Genomic DNA, 17,222 nt, shown 5'->3' on the forward strand with positions numbered 1-17,222 from the left:
GATAAAGTCTTAGTTTGGCTCCTTCTTGTGGGGTATAAACAGATACTTACTTTCCATTTCAGCTTCCCTTAGTTTATTACTCTTTCAGTACCAGACTATTATCAATCCCTTAGTTTATTCCTCTTTTAGTACCAGATTATAATCACTGAGGCCTCATTTGGTGAATTCTATCAAGGGTCATCTTGGGAGTCACCTCCTTCAGGCAATTTTTCTTGACTTTCCAGGGTAGGCTAAGGACCCTGTTAAGACAGTTTGTGTTTTACTACCATGTAGAAATTTCCAACTATTTTTTTTGTCCTTTACTAGGCTGCAGGTTCTGGAGGTTCCAGCATAGTTCTGACACATGGTAGGCCTTCCATAAAGGCTTGTGGAACATTTACCATCTAGGGCTAGGTGGTAAGGAGCACCAGAGAGAGAGGCATAGTTTGAAATCCACAGATACAGGGAGGAAGAGGCATTTTTATTGTATCAGGCGTAAGGCTAGGCAATTTATGGTTACCATTTTATTCAGGTAGGTAATTTTTAAAAGGAAGAGTTCTAGCTGTCCCTCTATGTAAATTTAATATCTTAATGTTAGAGAGCCACTTGGAACACTTTGCTTTACATCATGCGGCCTCTGCTTATTAGTCGTAGAGAAGTTATTTAAACTCTAAGGCAGTTTTCACACCTGTAAAACAGGGACAGTTCTTACTGTGCCTGTTTCACCACATTTTTAAAAATATCAAATGAAAATATACTTAAGTAAATAGGGAACAAACAGGCATTAAGTGGAAAGTCTGCACTGTTTTCTCCCTTAATTCATCCTCTCTGCAGCTTCTCAAGGTTCCTCTAGTCCTTCACTGGCTGGAGACCAAATGGAAAAGATAGGTCTCTGTCTACTTCAAGGCTAACCTTAGGTAGCTCCGTAAATTTTGGGGTTTACATCTTTAATGCCTCCAATATATTGAGAATGCACCATGAATTCTCAGTAAGATTTATAGCTTATAAGGCTTTTAGAAAGTTTGCTATTTACTAAAAACCTGAAAGAAAATGTTATTTTAGTCAATTATTGAAAATTACAACATTTATTGGTTCAACGATTAATCAATAGTCTACTTTTCCTACTTCTACTGAAACTTAACAGAACATTTCTTATCTATGATGCAATTTTTAACTAAATTGTCTATACAAATGGAAAAAAACCACCCCAAACCATAAATACCACAGAAACTTTTTAAATTTACACAGTGATTTCCCCTGAAACCACCGTACAACCAAGCAAAAAAAAAAAAAAAAAAAAAAAAAAAAAAATCAAAGCAAGGCAAAGTTCAGGTTAAGAAGGCAAGCAACTGGCTATACATACTGAAAACTTGTCTTCAGGCTACTAACTTACTTTCCAAATTGGACAAAAGTCAAAATGCTAAATTTATTCTTAGCTTTGAAAATGCAATTTCCTGGTTCTGTTAGATGAGTTTCAAATCACATGCTTTTAGGAAACATGCAATATAAACATGTTTAAAGGCATATACTCAAAAATTTATAGTAGTTTCACAAGTTCTAAGCTACAATTTTATTCCCCATATTAACTATCAGAGTTAGCACAGAGACAAGCTCACAGATTGCATCTAATCTTTGGTTGCAATTGTTCCACCTGTTATCTAGCCCTCTAAGAAATAAAACAACAACGACAACACTTTGAGGTCTCAATCCACTTTACGAAAAGAAAGCTTTATGAAAAAGCCTGAACAATGAATTCAAACATTAAGGAGAAAATGAGAAACGTTAGGTGTGTGAAGTAGGAAATGTTAATTTCATGCACTTAGGAACACACACTCACACCCCACAGTAGTAGAAGCAGTAGAAGAGGAAAACACTACATGTGTAGGGGTAGAAATATTTGTTACATCATGATGCTGGCTGGCGATGGAGGGTTGCCGCCTTAGAGCCCCCTGAATGGAACTTCCACTCTGGAAAGCATTCACTACATCCATCTGCAAGGAATCAGAGATTGTGACAGCTTGCTCAGCAAGAGAGAGAGAGAACAAGAGAAAGGACCATTCCATCTATCAACATATAAAAAGAAAAAGGCACTTTTTACACAGCATATAGGCAAGAATAGCATTTTGAGATGAAGTGGGGGATGGGGGAGCTAGGAAAAAAGGAGCTTAGGGGCATATAGACACATTCTTTCATAATCAGTTAAAAGTCTCACTCATTCCAGGCACCAGTATTACTTTTCAAGAGAATACAATTTGTGGGTTGGGAAGGCTAGAGAGGAAGTTTAAGGAGCACACTCGAACCTCCTCCCCAGGTCAAAAAGCCCTGGCTCCCATCATCTCTCCTACCTCTCTACCAGGCCCATACCTGTGTTTGGATTCTGTTCAGACCTCTAAACCACAAGATTTGGCCACGCCGCAACTCCCTTTCAGCGTGATCAATCTCTTCAACATCCTCTGCTAATTCCTCCTCAGGTATTTCTTCCTTTTGTGTTCCATGACCAGCTTCTTTGAGGAATTTTAAACGGCTAGTTGGAATTGTTGAAATAAGCTACAACACAGGGGAATGAACTTAGAAATAAATCATATCAAGTAAAGGTAAGCTGATCAACTGTAATACTAAAGGTATTAAAAGTGGTGAGAGTATCCGACTATCTTTACCAATGAAGTAATGGGATCCTGTTGATTAGTCTTTCTCTCCCAGAGCAAAATACATTCTTCTCTTAGCTACACAAAAGATTTGAGTTTGAAGGATAAAAAGTTTTCCTAAATGGAAATTAACCTGATTACATTTTTCATATTTTCATCAGGACATTCAAGACAGTACATTGTAAAACCATGCTCTGATATATGTATTTACTTAAAAAGTCCTATTTATTTTGAATACAATGAAAATGGCAGGTGGTCTTACTAGATGCAAAACACGTTTACATTTCATTAATGCTGTCAGAGTTCAATGAGAAAAAATGTATAAAATTAAAAAAAAATCATTAAGGTTACACTGAAAATAGTTTTGTTACATATTTTTTAAAAAATGCAACAGTTTAAAATTGGATTAGTACTGATTGATGACGCCAAACAAAAACAGATGCCCTAGAAAACACAAAGGATACAAGAAACACCAATACACGTATATTAGCTTATGTGTTAACATCCATTCTCTAAGGCAGCAGTTGGGTTTATCAGGGAGAAACAAGCATGTAGTCAGCTATAGAATTCTGCTTGGAGAACTTCTAGTACACCCACCTCATTTCACCAAGGTGAAATAGGCTTCAAGGCACATAAAGTGACTTGCTCATGGAGTGACTAGGAACCTAGGTCTCCTGACCACCAAAGGCAGTGCTTGTTCTACCATGGTACACTTAGTATGGGTCTTACTTAAAAGATGATCTCTATTAATGAGGTACTCAAAATAGATAAGAAAAGAAACCTCAGAATCTAGAAACGTAGTTAAGAAAAAGAAGAGACAGAAAGATGTAAAGATTGGGCTACATTTAAGGAAAACCTGAAAGTCTGGTTTCACTGATTTGCAGAATGACAATAAATTAGCTCATGCAAATTATATGCCATAATATATATTAACCTTCATCTATGAAAATGTTAGATTTTCTATAAATTAGTTTTATAGTAATGGGCTTAAAATGAACAATGCATAAATCACTGTCACATTTAAAAAATAATGACATGCATTTGCAAGTAAGCTGCCTATAGTAAATATGAGGTATATCTCTTATTTCAGGCACTTTATTTCATATATACACTGTTAAAGCTATTCAATTCAAATCTAAAACATCATTTTGTGACCCCTTTTTCCAGGTAACATTATTTTTATAAAAACATTCTCTAAGGTCAGTTTTTCCTATGCTGCATATTGGATTAAATTACAGAACAAAATGACAATGTATTTTTTTTTTTTTTTGAGATGAAGTCTCGCTCTTCTCTCCCTGGCTAGAGTGCAATGGCACGATCTTGGCTCACTGCAACCTCTGCCTCCTGGGTTCAAGCGATTCTCCTGCCTCAGCCTCCCAAGTAGCTGGGATTACAGGCGCCTGCCACCATGCCCAGCTAATTTTTATACTTTTAGTAGAGACGGGGTTTCACCATGTTGGCCAGGCTGGTCTCTAACTCCTTACCTCAGGTGATCCACCCGCCTCGGCCTCCCAAAGTGCTGGGATTACAGGTGTGAGCCACCGCACCCGGCCATGTATTTTTTACATTGTTGTAAAAAATTTTTTTCTGAAAATGTAAAAATAGGTTATAGAGTAAAAGATACAGATATTAGCATCCTAACCAGTTATAAATACATCATTTTTAAAAACCGCTACAAAACTTCTAAAAAACAAGTTAAAAAACACATAAAAAGTTAGGATAGTATTTTATAGTACAGGCATAATCATAATGAACAAGTGACATACTGGAACTAACACGACATTAAAAAAACTTATCTTTGAATGCCCTCTCTTTACTCACATTAACCATTTAGAATCAAGTAATGAAACTGTTAAAATACACACTAGAAATTAAAAAAAAAAATCACTTTAGGTTTAAACAAAAACTGATGAAATTTTTACCTGGCCCCAGAGTAATGTTCCCATTCCTAGGAATATTGACCATAGCCACTGTTCTATTGAAAGTTCTGAACAACTGAAAGGTTTTCCACCAAACTGCACAATTATTATCTGGAGGAATAATCAAGAGTAAATTTACTTAAATCTTAAATTTTAAAATTCATATACTTAAAAAAATATCAAATTTATGTCCTCTAAAACAAGGTGAACAACCACTATTCTGATGAATTGTATTATATTAGTCACAACTGAAAATAAGACAACTGAAATAGACCTTTCCTCTTTCCCCTCCAGTCCACTTTCCCTCTTAAAAAAAAAGACAACTGAAATAAAGTAAAATCTCTGCCCAATATTTTTGATGCATGCGTATTTCATGTTTAAATTACGCTTACTAAAAAGTAAAATTCTTATGACCAAGAATAATAATTTTATACTGTTTCCAATATAACCCCAAGCAACTACATTCCCCTGTATTTAGTACAATTCTTCAAATAATCTATGCCTTTCTCAAAATATAGTACTCTTTTGTAGAAAAGACTGTATGTTACTGGAAAAATGCACAATATTAAAAAAATTCCACATAGCTGTTTATTTCTAGTTAACATTTAGACATACTAAGATAAACACAGACTGTATGAGAAGAAAGGCAACTTGGAAAGTTCTATGAAATATGGGCTAACTCAGGTGAGGTGATCTCAGATTTGCTCTCCTTTATGAAAAGAGTGAGGTCTGATGATGAATATAAATTCATAATACAGTGCTTATGTTTTGCTTGTTATTCTAAAAGGCCTAAAATAGTGTGCATGGAAATATTAAGAATTAACTGGGGTTGGGTGTGGTGACTCATACCTGTAATTCTAGCACTTTTGGAGGCTGAGGTGAGAGGACTGCTTGAGCCCAGGAGTTCAAGACCAGCCTAGGCAACATAGCAAGACCCTGTCTTAATTAAAAAATAAATAATTTTTTTTAAAAAGAATCAATTAACAATATTCACCCTCCTGTGAGTCTGACAGGCCTCTCTTTGATATGGCAGTTAAGTAGTTCCCAAATATTAAAATCAAAAATAATTTTGGTGGTTAACATTTTAAAACCTTAAAGTTACAATTCCTTTCTTTTTAGCTCTACTTTATTCAAATTCAAGTGATTTTCACTTCTCGGTTCCACTATTTTTTAAGTTAATTTGTGCACTTGTACAGATAGATTTCCAACTGCTTTGTTAGTAGCCCAATTAGATTACAACTGATTTGACAATCAGGTCTGGATTTTAGTAGAGATATAAAACTGAAGTAATTTTCTTTTATAAATCAAGAAAATAATGAGCATGAAAAGAGTTCAATATGTATTTGTACAAGTGATCTTAATTTTTTTAAAAATTTAAACCTGATCTTTTTTTTGGTATAATGTGGGATGTAAAAAGAATACTAAAATGCTGGGAAACAATTAATTGATTGGCTGACTTTGTTTCCTAAGAAATAATATCTTTCACTTTACAGTTGGAAGAAATAAAACTGTTTGTCTAGTTGGTTGTGGCATTTACTTCTAAGAACAGGAGATTCAGTTCCCATATTCTTTAACATATACCTTAAATCACCATGATATTATATATGTCACCAAGGCAATAGTTCCACACATGTTCCACACAAGTGATTGCTAGAACAAGCTGTTTACCTAATGTCTCCCATTTAACAGGCAAATTTGAAACTATCTTTTCCAATTACCCACCTGTACCACAAAAGTGCCTAAAACAATTGTGCAGAAGATGGCATTGTTAAAGATTCCTTCGAATACATTTCTTTCACCATGAATTTTCCGGGCATTTATTTCGTTGAAAAGTTGCATCAGCACAAAGGTATTAAAAACAATAGTATAATGTTCTGAAGGAGGAGCATGCAAAGGAGCATTTCTTCCACTATCAATGTCAAAAAACTTTTCTCCTGAAAGAATGAAAAATGACTATTTTGTAATTATCATACCAAATTAGATTTCAAGGAGGTATACAAATTAAAACTTAGCTAGACCTTTTATTTGATCTGAAATGGCAGCATGGAAGGAGCTAGAGAAACCTGGGATTATCTAGTACAACTCTCTTGTTTTATAGGCAAGGAAACAGAAGCTCCCAAAACTATGGTGATAATCTCAGGATCACATATCTAAATTAGTGGAGAGCCAGGGTAAGACATCAGGACTGTTTATTCTCCTGTTTATTCTACTATCTAGCTTATTGTCCTCCCAAATTTACTAAGCACTCACTGATTAAGAAGAAATTAAAGATAAATGGGAAGTCAGGAGTAGAATTTAGGCTCTTGAAAATTTGTAACATTATAACATCTTGGATGATTAGCTTGGAAAAGAAACAATTAACTGAAGCTTTATTAGACACTGAATTCTTACCAGCAAATAAGAGTGTAAAGACTACTACAAGTTGATAGAATGCATGACCCAAAATATTCTTCATCATTGTACGTGAGATGAGAGGCTTATTTCTACCATAAGGTTTCCGAAGCAAGAGAGACTCAGTGGGTGGTTCCGTTGCCAGAGCCAGGGAAGCGAGTGTATCCATTATGAGGTTTACCCACAGCATCTGCACAGCCTTAAGCGGTGAGTCCTAGAAAAGATATGTTTCCTAATAGACATTCACAACTACTCAGGGGCTCAGCAATTCTCAGGAAGCCTTTAGGGTTTAAAAACTTGAGAAACAGAACAGGATTATATTTTTATATTAACTAACCTAAAATATTAAGCTTCAGCTTAAATATTAAGTATTTTTTAAAAGGCATTTAATATACTTTTTAAATTTAAAGTAAACAAGTTTTGATAGACAAGTCATCACCTACTTGAGTAATGCAGGCGCCCGTAAAAGCAACAATCACTGCTACTACATTAACAGTAAGTTGGAACTGAAGGAATTTTGAGATGCTGTCATAGACATTTCGTCCCCACATAACTGCTTTAACAATGCTTGTAAAGTTGTCATCTGTGAGAATAATATCGGATGCTTCTTTAGCTACATCAGTTCCAGCAATACCCTGTTAAAAAAAATTTTGTGAATTAGACAAAATGTTTTAAGTATCACTTTCAAATAGTCAAAAAATACACACGTAATAAACAAAAAGTTTACCATTATACCTAATAAATATTACTTAAATTTACACTAAAAGAAGGTAACAGTTATTCTAAGATATTACTAGGAAAGACATTCTGGTTTAGCAGAAATCAAACAAAGAATGAAGTATTAAAAATAAGGTTCAAGTTGGGTTAAAAATGGAGGAATGAACAAAGACATTACCCAAGTTCCTTCCAAAAGCCACACAAAAAGGTATCTGTTAATAAAAAGCAAACAAACTCTATGAAGACAAAGTTAGAGGAAAAGGAGATTCTACCAAAAAACAAACAAACAAACAAAAAACCCATAAAACCTTAGAGGCTAGAAAGCAGACAGCCAAATGGTAAGTAACTCAGCAGACACAAGAAAGCTGAATCCTAATCCAAGTGTAGAGAAAGTAGAAGTAGCCCCCTTTCCCCCCAACAACAGAACCCCCCTGTCAGCTCCAGACTTGGCAGATATACGTGGCACTGGAAGTAGGGGTGAAGGTAGGAATAAAAAAAGGAAGATCTCTTGAAAGTCTACTGAAGACGCATTTAGAAGCTTCAAACTAATAACAATGTCATCAACAGGAGAATGGGGTAATTAATAAATTGTGGATTAATAAAATGAGTGAACTACAACTATATTAACATAAATGATCTCACAAACATAATGCTAAATAAAGAAGATGAACTCAACACATAATGTATGACTCTTCTGTACAAAGTTCAAAAACAGGCAAAAGGAATAATCTTCAGGATACTGGTTATCTTTGCAGAGAGACAAGGCAGTAATTAGAAGGGAGTAGGATTCACTAAAAAATTATCAAAAAGCTTAACCTCACGAACCTTGCCACGAGCTGAAAGCGTTCCCCAAATTCATGTGTTGGAAACATAATCTCTAATCAACCAAGTGCAGACATGGAAACTCAGAGGTGATATGATGAAGGCTCTGCCCTCATGTATGGATTAATGTCATTATTTTGGGAGTGGTTTCATTATCAAGAGTGACATCATTATAAAGGTGAGTTTGACCCCCTCTTGCTTTTGTGCTCACTTGCGGTGTTCTCTTGCCCTTCTCCCATGACATGACACAGCATGAAGGCCCTCACCAGATGCTGGCACCCTGGCTCTTGGATTTACTCACTTCCAGAACCTCAAGTCAAATAAACTTTTATTGTTCATGAATTATTAAGTCTTAGATATTCTGTTATCACAATACAAAATGGACTAAGACAAACCCTTTCTCAGGAAGCAGCTGGAGAAGATGACTCCACCAGATAAGGGAATAAACCAAAGAAGATGATGCCACTGAATTCATGAAGTACAAGATCCAACACAAAGGAGAATAAAGAAAATCCTCAGGTATGGAGACCAAGAAGACAGCTGTGCAGCAAGGCTAGCAAACAGCGAGTGCAGATTAAAGCACGTTGAAAGATGCTGAGAGACGTATCTCTTAGACACTAAAACTGGTAAGAGTGCTAAAGGTCTCTGATGTATGAAACAGAGAATTTGGGGATGAATTAGTTAAGAACATAGAAAAAGTAGGCCAAAAAAATTCAAACAAACCAAATAAAAATTAAAAGAAAGCAAGTAAAAGACAACAAATTATAGGGAACATAAAAAGCTGTGTAAGGAAGGAAAAGTAATTACAGTAGACCATACAGATCAGGTTGAAACAGCATTTACAGTCACAGTAAGGACTGAATATTGATCAAATCTAAATTATGATATAACTCTGCTGGCAGATGATGGGATAGGTAGTGAGCATGAAGGTATATGCGGTGAATGTGGTCTATATGCTTGTGAAAGCACTAAGTCCTCACCTTCATTAATGAAAGTCAGTAGTTAAAGCCTTATATTAAAAAAATCAAAAAGCACCAGAATCATGTGATTCAGAGATATAAAGGTACATAACTAAGTAAAAGAAGCAGCTAAAACAGTTTCCTTTGGGAGCCAAAAATTTGGTATGTGGCAGGGAACTTGCTATTAAGTCTTATAGAACTACTTGACCTTTTAAATGCTACGCATACATTGTTTTGATAAACACGAAGTTCAGATGAAACCTTTCTCAAAATACTCAATGAAGAAACAATCTTATTTTAGAATCTTAGTCTCCAGCTCCCAATGTGAATATTTTACTTTTAATGTCCCACTTTTTTTTTTTTTTTTTTTTTTGAGACAGAGTCTCGCTCTGTTGCCCAGGCTGGAGTGCAGTGGTGCGATCTCAGCTCACTGCAAGCTCTGCCTTCCGGGTTCACGCCATTCTCCTGCCTCAGCCTCTGGAGTAGCTGAGATTAGTCACACATCACCACACCCACTATTTTGTATTTTTAGTAGAGACAGGGTTTTAATTTACCATGTTGGCGAGACTGGTCTTGAATTCCTGACCTCAAGAGATCCACCCGCCTCGGCCTCCCAAAGTGCTGGGATTACAGGTGTGAGCCACCGTGCCTGGCCAATGTCCCATATATTTAACACACTTAAACTCAATGGGATTTCTTGATTCTCATCATACCCATATTATACAAATGCAAATCTCACCATTCCCTTGCTCAAAATCCTTAAAATTTCTAAAAGTAACTCTATGGTGTTAATTGGTATTCAAATAAAAACTAGTTCTATGATGAAACAAGTCTGGAAAACTTTCAATCACAAAAGGTTAAACTGCTTTTTAAAAATGAGCTTCTAGGAGTCATATGATATCGCATAGTGTGTCTCTAAACTTACATCATCAGAAGTAGGCTTGGCAAATGTTCAGCTACAGGATAAGAGAAAAAAAATTCCTTATCATGGCATTCAAGGCCTTTTTAATGTGGCCCCCTGTGAATTCTTCTAGCTTCGTATCTCATTACAGCACCGCAACCTCTTCTAGTTAGATTGAACAACTTGTACATAATTCGCTGATGAATGAGGGCCTCTTGGTTCCTCTCCTTCCCTCAGCTAAACTGGCACCTCTTCCAGAAAACCCTTCCCAGTCTCTACAGGCAGAGTCAAGGACTTCTGCCTGAGACACTTGTCACTGTCCTGTAATTATTTCCATGTGCTGTGAATTTTTAGGAGACAGCAACTCTTCACTTCTAATGTTCCGGGACTGGAATACTGAACACAGTCTCAATATTTGGAGTCCCGCATTAATCCAAATAAAGTTTAAATAAAAGTATTTTAATTACCTTAGGTTTTACTACCATAGATGTATTTGATTATTGGATTACATCATGAGATTCAGTCTTTGATGACAGCAGTATCTCTATACATGGTTAACTAATTTTTGGCAAGAGTAATTTCATGTGACAAGGATACTCTCCTTCGACCAAAACTTGCTATGTAGATAATTGTTACACTATATTATTTAGGGAATCATGACAAGAAAAAGTCTGCACATGTTCACTACAGATGCAACCATCCATATTTTTGTCCCGAATATTTTCGATCCACAGTTGGTTGATTCTGCGGATGCAGAATCCATGGATACAAAGGGCCAAACGTACAAGCAGAACACACACTTTATCTATAGATCAACAAATCAAGAAAGTATGCTCTAAAATGCTATATCTGCCTGAAAATAGGAGATACATTTAGAAAGAAATTATCAACAGTGATTTCTTGTAACTAAAAAAAAAAACTCTAAGACAATACCCATGTTTGTCTAAGTTTTAACTGTAGAAATGCAAAACCAAAGTAAATTCAAGCTTTAACAAGAGTAGTTTCAAGCCCAAGCTACCAAGCACTTACAGTTTCTCTATGTTTTTAAACTAAATTAATTTATTTATTTGAGACAGAGTCTCACTCTGTCACCTAGGCTGGAGTGCAGTGGTGCCATCTTGGATCACTGCAGCCTGCGCCTCCTGGGTTCAAGTGATTCTCATGCCTCAGCCTTCCAAGTAGTTGGGATTACAGGCGCGACCACCACACCCAGCTAATTTTTGTATGTTTTTTTTTTTAAGTAGAGATGGGGTTTTGCCATGTTGGCCAGGCTGTTCTTGAACACCTGACCTTATGTGATCCGCCCGCCTCAGCCTCCCAAAGTGCTGGGATTACAGGCGTGAGCCATCATGGCCAGCCTGTTTTTGAACTAAATTTAGACTTTTGATGTTATCATTAAAAAAAAAAAAAGTGGTATAACTGGGCCTAAAACCATGAAGAGCTTAAAAAACACTAACCAACAAGCCATTGTATTGTGTATTTGTTTGATTATATTTACCTGTATTTATTTAAAGCCCATTGTATCTGTCTTACATTCAAGTTTTGGGAAGAAAGCTTTTTTTATTTTAAAATTCATTTTACATAACTGCCTTTCTGGTCAGCTGTCAGAATGTAAATAGCAGTAAGAATCCTGCTAAATGCTCAAGAGCAGCAGTGAGTGATCCTATGTTCCTAAAGGGAATGAGCCTGTTTGCCTACAGCAAAAGGAAGAGCACTTAATTATTCCATAGACCTCTTCAGCTATGCTTCACATGTCTTCAGAAGCTCCTACCAATGCAGCTGCCAACCATTTAAATTTGGGATGGGGTAGGGCGGGGGATCTTTGGATTCACTGCTTTTGATTGAGGGAAATTTACCCATAATTTCCTTTCCTCATCTCTCTCACTCCTGTTGAAAGGCTGCCACCATGGTAGATCTTCTAAATTTCCATTTTAGCAGCAAAATATCAGGGGGACAAATTATGCAAATAAACATTTGTACACAAAAACAATCTCTCATCTGAAAACCTTAGGGCCAGACTGTGATTCGGAATTCAGTCTCTCATAGTTTGGAAAGATAATGAGACACATAACCTTATATCTCAATTTTCCCAAAAGAGCTTAGCACCCCATAAAAATCACATTAAAATCTCCACAATGGCTATGAATATTCACACTAAGTAGGACAAATAACAGCCTCACATCAGTTCAGAACAAATTTTGCAATCAAATGAGTCTGCTGCAAAATTTAGGTTAAAAATTTCAGTTTCCTGATAGTTCTGGATTTGAGAATTGTGATTATGAACCAGTGTTTTCCAAAAATAAAATGAAACTCAAAGAAAATAAAATACTTAAATTGAGGACTTTGGGGAAAACAAGTAGGTAGGATTTTTTTCAATCAAAAAAGATTATATATAAAATGATGGTATTCAATTACTTTTTAAATAACTGAAGAGTAACTGAGTAGATGAATGGAAGAGTTTCAATTATATTTTTAATTTAAATACACACAACTATTCTAAGCCTGTGTCCTGCATTAAAGGGTTATTAAAAGGTTCAGGTGAGTTGACAGACATTAAAAAATTAACAGAATACAAAGCCAACATACAATATTGTTAAATTGCTCAAAAGAAACAATCTAGTCAGATTTCATGACATCAAATAAAGCTAATGCATAAACTAATTAGACTTATAAACCAATTTAGGCTTATTAATTATCCCTCGAACTAATCTTGAGGGACAGTGTTTAAAATCCATAGTAATTTAGTCAACAAACAAACAAACAAACCAGTCAGTAAATTACATTTGGATATTTGAATGAGTAAATTCTTACCATTGCAAATCCAACATCTGCCTTCTTTAGTGCTGGGCCATCATTTGTACCATCACCAGTTACAGCTACAACCTGGCGTTGGTCTGAGACAGTGCTGTCAATTATACCTTAAATACAAGCAAATATTTGTGTTATAAAAACATTACTCTTTAATAAGATGATTCTGAAGAATATCCTGACTAGTCGGTTTTATAGACTCAAGGTTAAAAATAAATAAACAAATATAAAAATGGAAATTGCTTAGATGTTGGGTGAGAACCTACTTCAGAAACTATGGGTATATTCAGAGCAATATCCTGTTTTAAACACTTAAGATAATCACTTAACAACACAATTTACCTAAGGTATCAAAGGAAATGTATTTAGATTTTATTAAAACAGATGATATCCATGACTCAATCTAATATTCAGTATCTATTACTATTCTGGGAAGCAGAACACATTTCTGTATTAAGAAATTGTGAAATAACTGAAAAATCTACTTACCTTTAACCAGTGTATGCTTATCAGTAGGAGATGATCTTGCAAGTACTCGAAGTTTTGGCCAAATCTTGTCTATCCTCTCTTGCTCAATCTATAAGTGTTTATCAAAGTTAAAATATGCCCAAACATAGTTTCTTAAATCCTAATGAGCTATCTGGCATATTTATCAGTAGCTCTCAAAGTGTGGTCCACAGAACAATCAGAAACTCCTGGGAACTTGTTACAAACGTGAATTCTTGGGCATGGACCCAGATCTATCTTAGCGAATACTGTGGGGCAGGCCCAGCAATCTGTGTTTTAATAATCTTGCTAGGTGACTTTGATGCATACTCAAGTTTAAAAGCCACTGTTTTTATATATCATTATGAGACCAAATTTAAAAAATCCCCCTACTGCCTATGAAAATAGAACTTCCTTAATTTAGCCTAAGAAGTTCAGAGAGTTTGGGGCCCCCTAAAATATGCTCCATATCAGCCTTTCCAACCCATCTCCCATTACTCCCTTATACATACTGTACTTCTGAAATTGGCCTAGATTCACTGCTGCTACTTTTATATAGCATTCATAGCAAGAAATGCTTACTCCCTTTAGTACCAATTTATTACTTCTCTCTTTTATCCCTTAGAACACTAGTATTTTGCTTCCTAAGGTACAGACTGCATTTATTTCATGCATGGTGCCTAACATAGTGCATATTCAATATGTGTTTGTTGAGTTAAATTCCTAATATATTAAACATCTGTCAACCAAAAACAAAATAATAATAAATCTTTACCTCTCCTTTTTCATTTCGTATTCTTCTGTTAAAATCTTTACCTTCTAGGCACAGAAAATCTTCCCCAGGATGTAAAATACCACATTTGGTAGCAATGGCCCGAGCAGTATTAATATTATCACCAGTGACCATCCGCACAGTAATTCCAGCCCTCTGACACTTTTTAATTGCATCTGGCACCTGATTTATATTAAAAAAAAATTACAAAGTTAATTTGGTATTTTTAGAAGGAAAAATATTTCACTGCACACAACTGCATTAATTTATAGTCCCCCAAATGATGACAATGATACAATGACTTAATAATGATTGATTTCATTTCCAATACTCAACATTTCTTGCACTATTTTCAATAATCTCTTTCCAATTCCACTGCCAGACTTAGCTCAAGCTTCGTTTTCAGTTGTCATCTACTAATTTGTTTGCAGTATTTATTTACAGAAGGCTTTTTAAAGCACCATTTCCCCAGGCAACCATTAGGCAATTCTTTGCTGGTTGGCTTTCTACCTTCTGGTTTTACTACCCAGATTACACGAGTAAAATGTTGGTATTCTTTTGTTTAGGGTTAAGGGTGGCTCACAATCCATATCTTTTAAGTGTTACCTTACCTACTCCCATACCTTCAATTTCCATCTAATTCCATCATATTCTAATGACTTTAGAATCCACATCCTGCCCCTACCTCACTGTAAGAGGAGTCATAGTTCCACCTGTAAAGTGGGTATCGATTCAGGTGTCTAAAAGTGAAACCATGTTTCCTTTACCTATCTAGCAGAAACCTAAGAGTCACCTGTACCTCTTCTTTCAGCTCTCTTATCCTACATCCTTAGAAGCCAGTAAGTCCTGTGGATTCTACCTCAAACTTGCCCTGCATCATGTCTCTGTTGCTTGTTGCCCAACCTACTGCAATGGCTTTTTATAAGGTACCCTGCCTTTAAGTTTGTTCCTCCTTTAAAACATATGATATACTTGATGGTAGAGTTTTTTATTTTTTAAACAGAAATACACTTTCTTAAAATATACGATGATTCCTCAGCTGTTATACACAAACCACAAAGTTCTCAGTATAACACAATCAGTGTTTGTGCCTGTGCTACTACAGTTCCTTTCACCTAGAAAATCTTTTCCTGCTTTTCTGTAACCAGAAAATCCACACGGATCCTACTGGAGCAGGGGTTGCAAATTAAAATGCCTAAAGGATCATGGAGGTAACATACATGAAGAAAATATGCTGAAAATGACAAACCCCCGAGACAAATGCCTAATGAAAGAGCTATTTAGCTCTAGCTTATTTCTGCCATGATGGAATGAGAGCCCAGTGTTAACAGAACCTGTAACTGCAAAAGAAAGAAACACAGATTTGTGCGTAATCTCTTCATACTTAATGTTTCTAACTCCCCCCGCCCAACAAAGATAACTTGACTGAAGGCTAACTTTGAACTGCAGCCTAGCTGTTTGTGAAGTCTATCCTAAATCCAGTGTAAATCTAACTTATCTGGAGCTTTCTTGGTCTACCTAGACAAAACTGCACCTTCATCTTATACATACCTCTATTACAGATCATTAAGTCATACTATAGTTATTGTTACCTGAATCTTCAATGAGCTTCTTGAAGGTAGGACCTTTACCTTATCTTTGCATCACCAACACCTAGTATACCTTTTGTTCATTTAACAAATAAGCACCAGGCATGTAACTGGAGCTAAGTATTTACTGAACTGCTGAATTAAATATCTTTGGGATAATAGCAAGGTACATTTTCTAAGGGGTGCACATTCCAGACAAGGTACTTTTTTTTTTAAGATGGGTCTCACTCCATCACCCAGGATAAAGTGCAGGGGTACAATGTTGATTCACTGCAACCTCTGCCTCCCAGGCTCAAGTGATCCTCCCACCTCAGCCTCCTGAGTAGCTGGGATCACAGGTACACGCCACCATGCACAGCTAATTTTTTGTATTTTTGGTAGAGATGGGGTTTCACTATGTTGCCCAGGCTGGTCTTGAACTCCTGAGCTCAGGTGATCCGTCTGCCTCAGCCTCCCAAAGTAATGGGATTATAGGTGTGAGCCACCATGCCCGGCCCAGGGTACCATGTTTTAAAACATGTATGCAATGTAATTAATTGCAATTTAAATACATATTTATCTATAAGTTTTAAGATTTACATCATAAAAGTTATTTCCCTCTACCCAGTCAACTGTTAGTGATTCAAATCATTGGAGGGGGACATCACGTGCATTTACTCAAACTAATATTTAGTGAATGCCAGGCACTGTGCTTAGGTCCTAGTGCCAGAGTGATGAGCAAAAGGACAGGGCCTGCTTAGATTATTTTTTCAAAAAAATCAATATTTGACACTAAAAACACTTGTCTGTTTTATAAATGTATATATCTCCTGTTATCTCATTTGAGATAAAATCTATCTTAAATTTTTGTATCTAAGCAGTCCTTGATTAGGTAGTATCCCAGGATCATCTGGACAGGGAAACAATGAGTAAAAGGGAGAAATTGGTCTCAGGTTAAAACTATGTGGCAAATAATACATAAGAAAGGCACACTAACATTTATTAACTGCCTACTAGTCATCAGATGCTTTCAGCTTAAAACTTACAAACTATCTCTACTTTTACATATAAGAAACTAAAGCAAGGCCAAGTACTTATACATATGTAATAAAAACTGGATTTGTTCTAGACATCTAATTATTCAAGAATCCCTCCACCAGAACTGCACTGTACAAAATAAACTCAGAGAAAACTGTTTCATATTACATCGTCTCAATTTAGTATATAAATACCCATCTCATTTTGTGATACTGAA

General features: G+C 35.8%; 1 protein-coding gene across 10 annotated transcripts in view; it reads right to left on the reverse strand.

Moving 5' to 3' along the window:
• ATP2B1 (ATPase plasma membrane Ca2+ transporting 1) overlaps positions 1 to 17,222 on the reverse strand; it is a 67,979-nt gene that overhangs the window by 8,726 nt on the left and 42,031 nt on the right. For 2 of the 10 annotated variants that reach the window (XM_054664583.2, XM_016923956.4), the window contains 9 exons: positions 14,403 to 14,582; positions 13,631 to 13,718; positions 13,145 to 13,251; positions 7,378 to 7,569; positions 6,935 to 7,148; positions 6,266 to 6,477; positions 4,547 to 4,654; positions 2,344 to 2,526; positions 1,884 to 1,970 (listed from right to left, as the gene is read on the reverse strand). In XM_054664583.2, the coding sequence (XP_054520558.1) occupies positions 1,884 to 1,970; positions 2,344 to 2,526; positions 4,547 to 4,654; positions 6,266 to 6,477; positions 6,935 to 7,148; positions 7,378 to 7,569; positions 13,145 to 13,251; positions 13,631 to 13,718; positions 14,403 to 14,582 (1,371 nt within the window). Of the gene's footprint in view, positions 1 to 1,816; positions 1,971 to 2,343; positions 2,527 to 4,546; positions 4,655 to 6,265; positions 6,478 to 6,934; positions 7,149 to 7,377; positions 7,570 to 13,144; positions 13,252 to 13,630; positions 13,719 to 14,402; positions 14,583 to 17,222 lie in introns of all 10 variants that reach the window. The other 8 variants (XM_054664586.2, XM_063785975.1, XM_054664589.2 and 5 more) reach the window with 7 other exon arrangements.

Source organism: Pan troglodytes, chromosome 10 (assembly GCF_028858775.2).
Source record: "Pan troglodytes isolate AG18354 chromosome 10, NHGRI_mPanTro3-v2.0_pri, whole genome shotgun sequence".
NCBI classification, from domain to species: Eukaryota; Metazoa; Chordata; class Mammalia; order Primates; family Hominidae; genus Pan; species Pan troglodytes.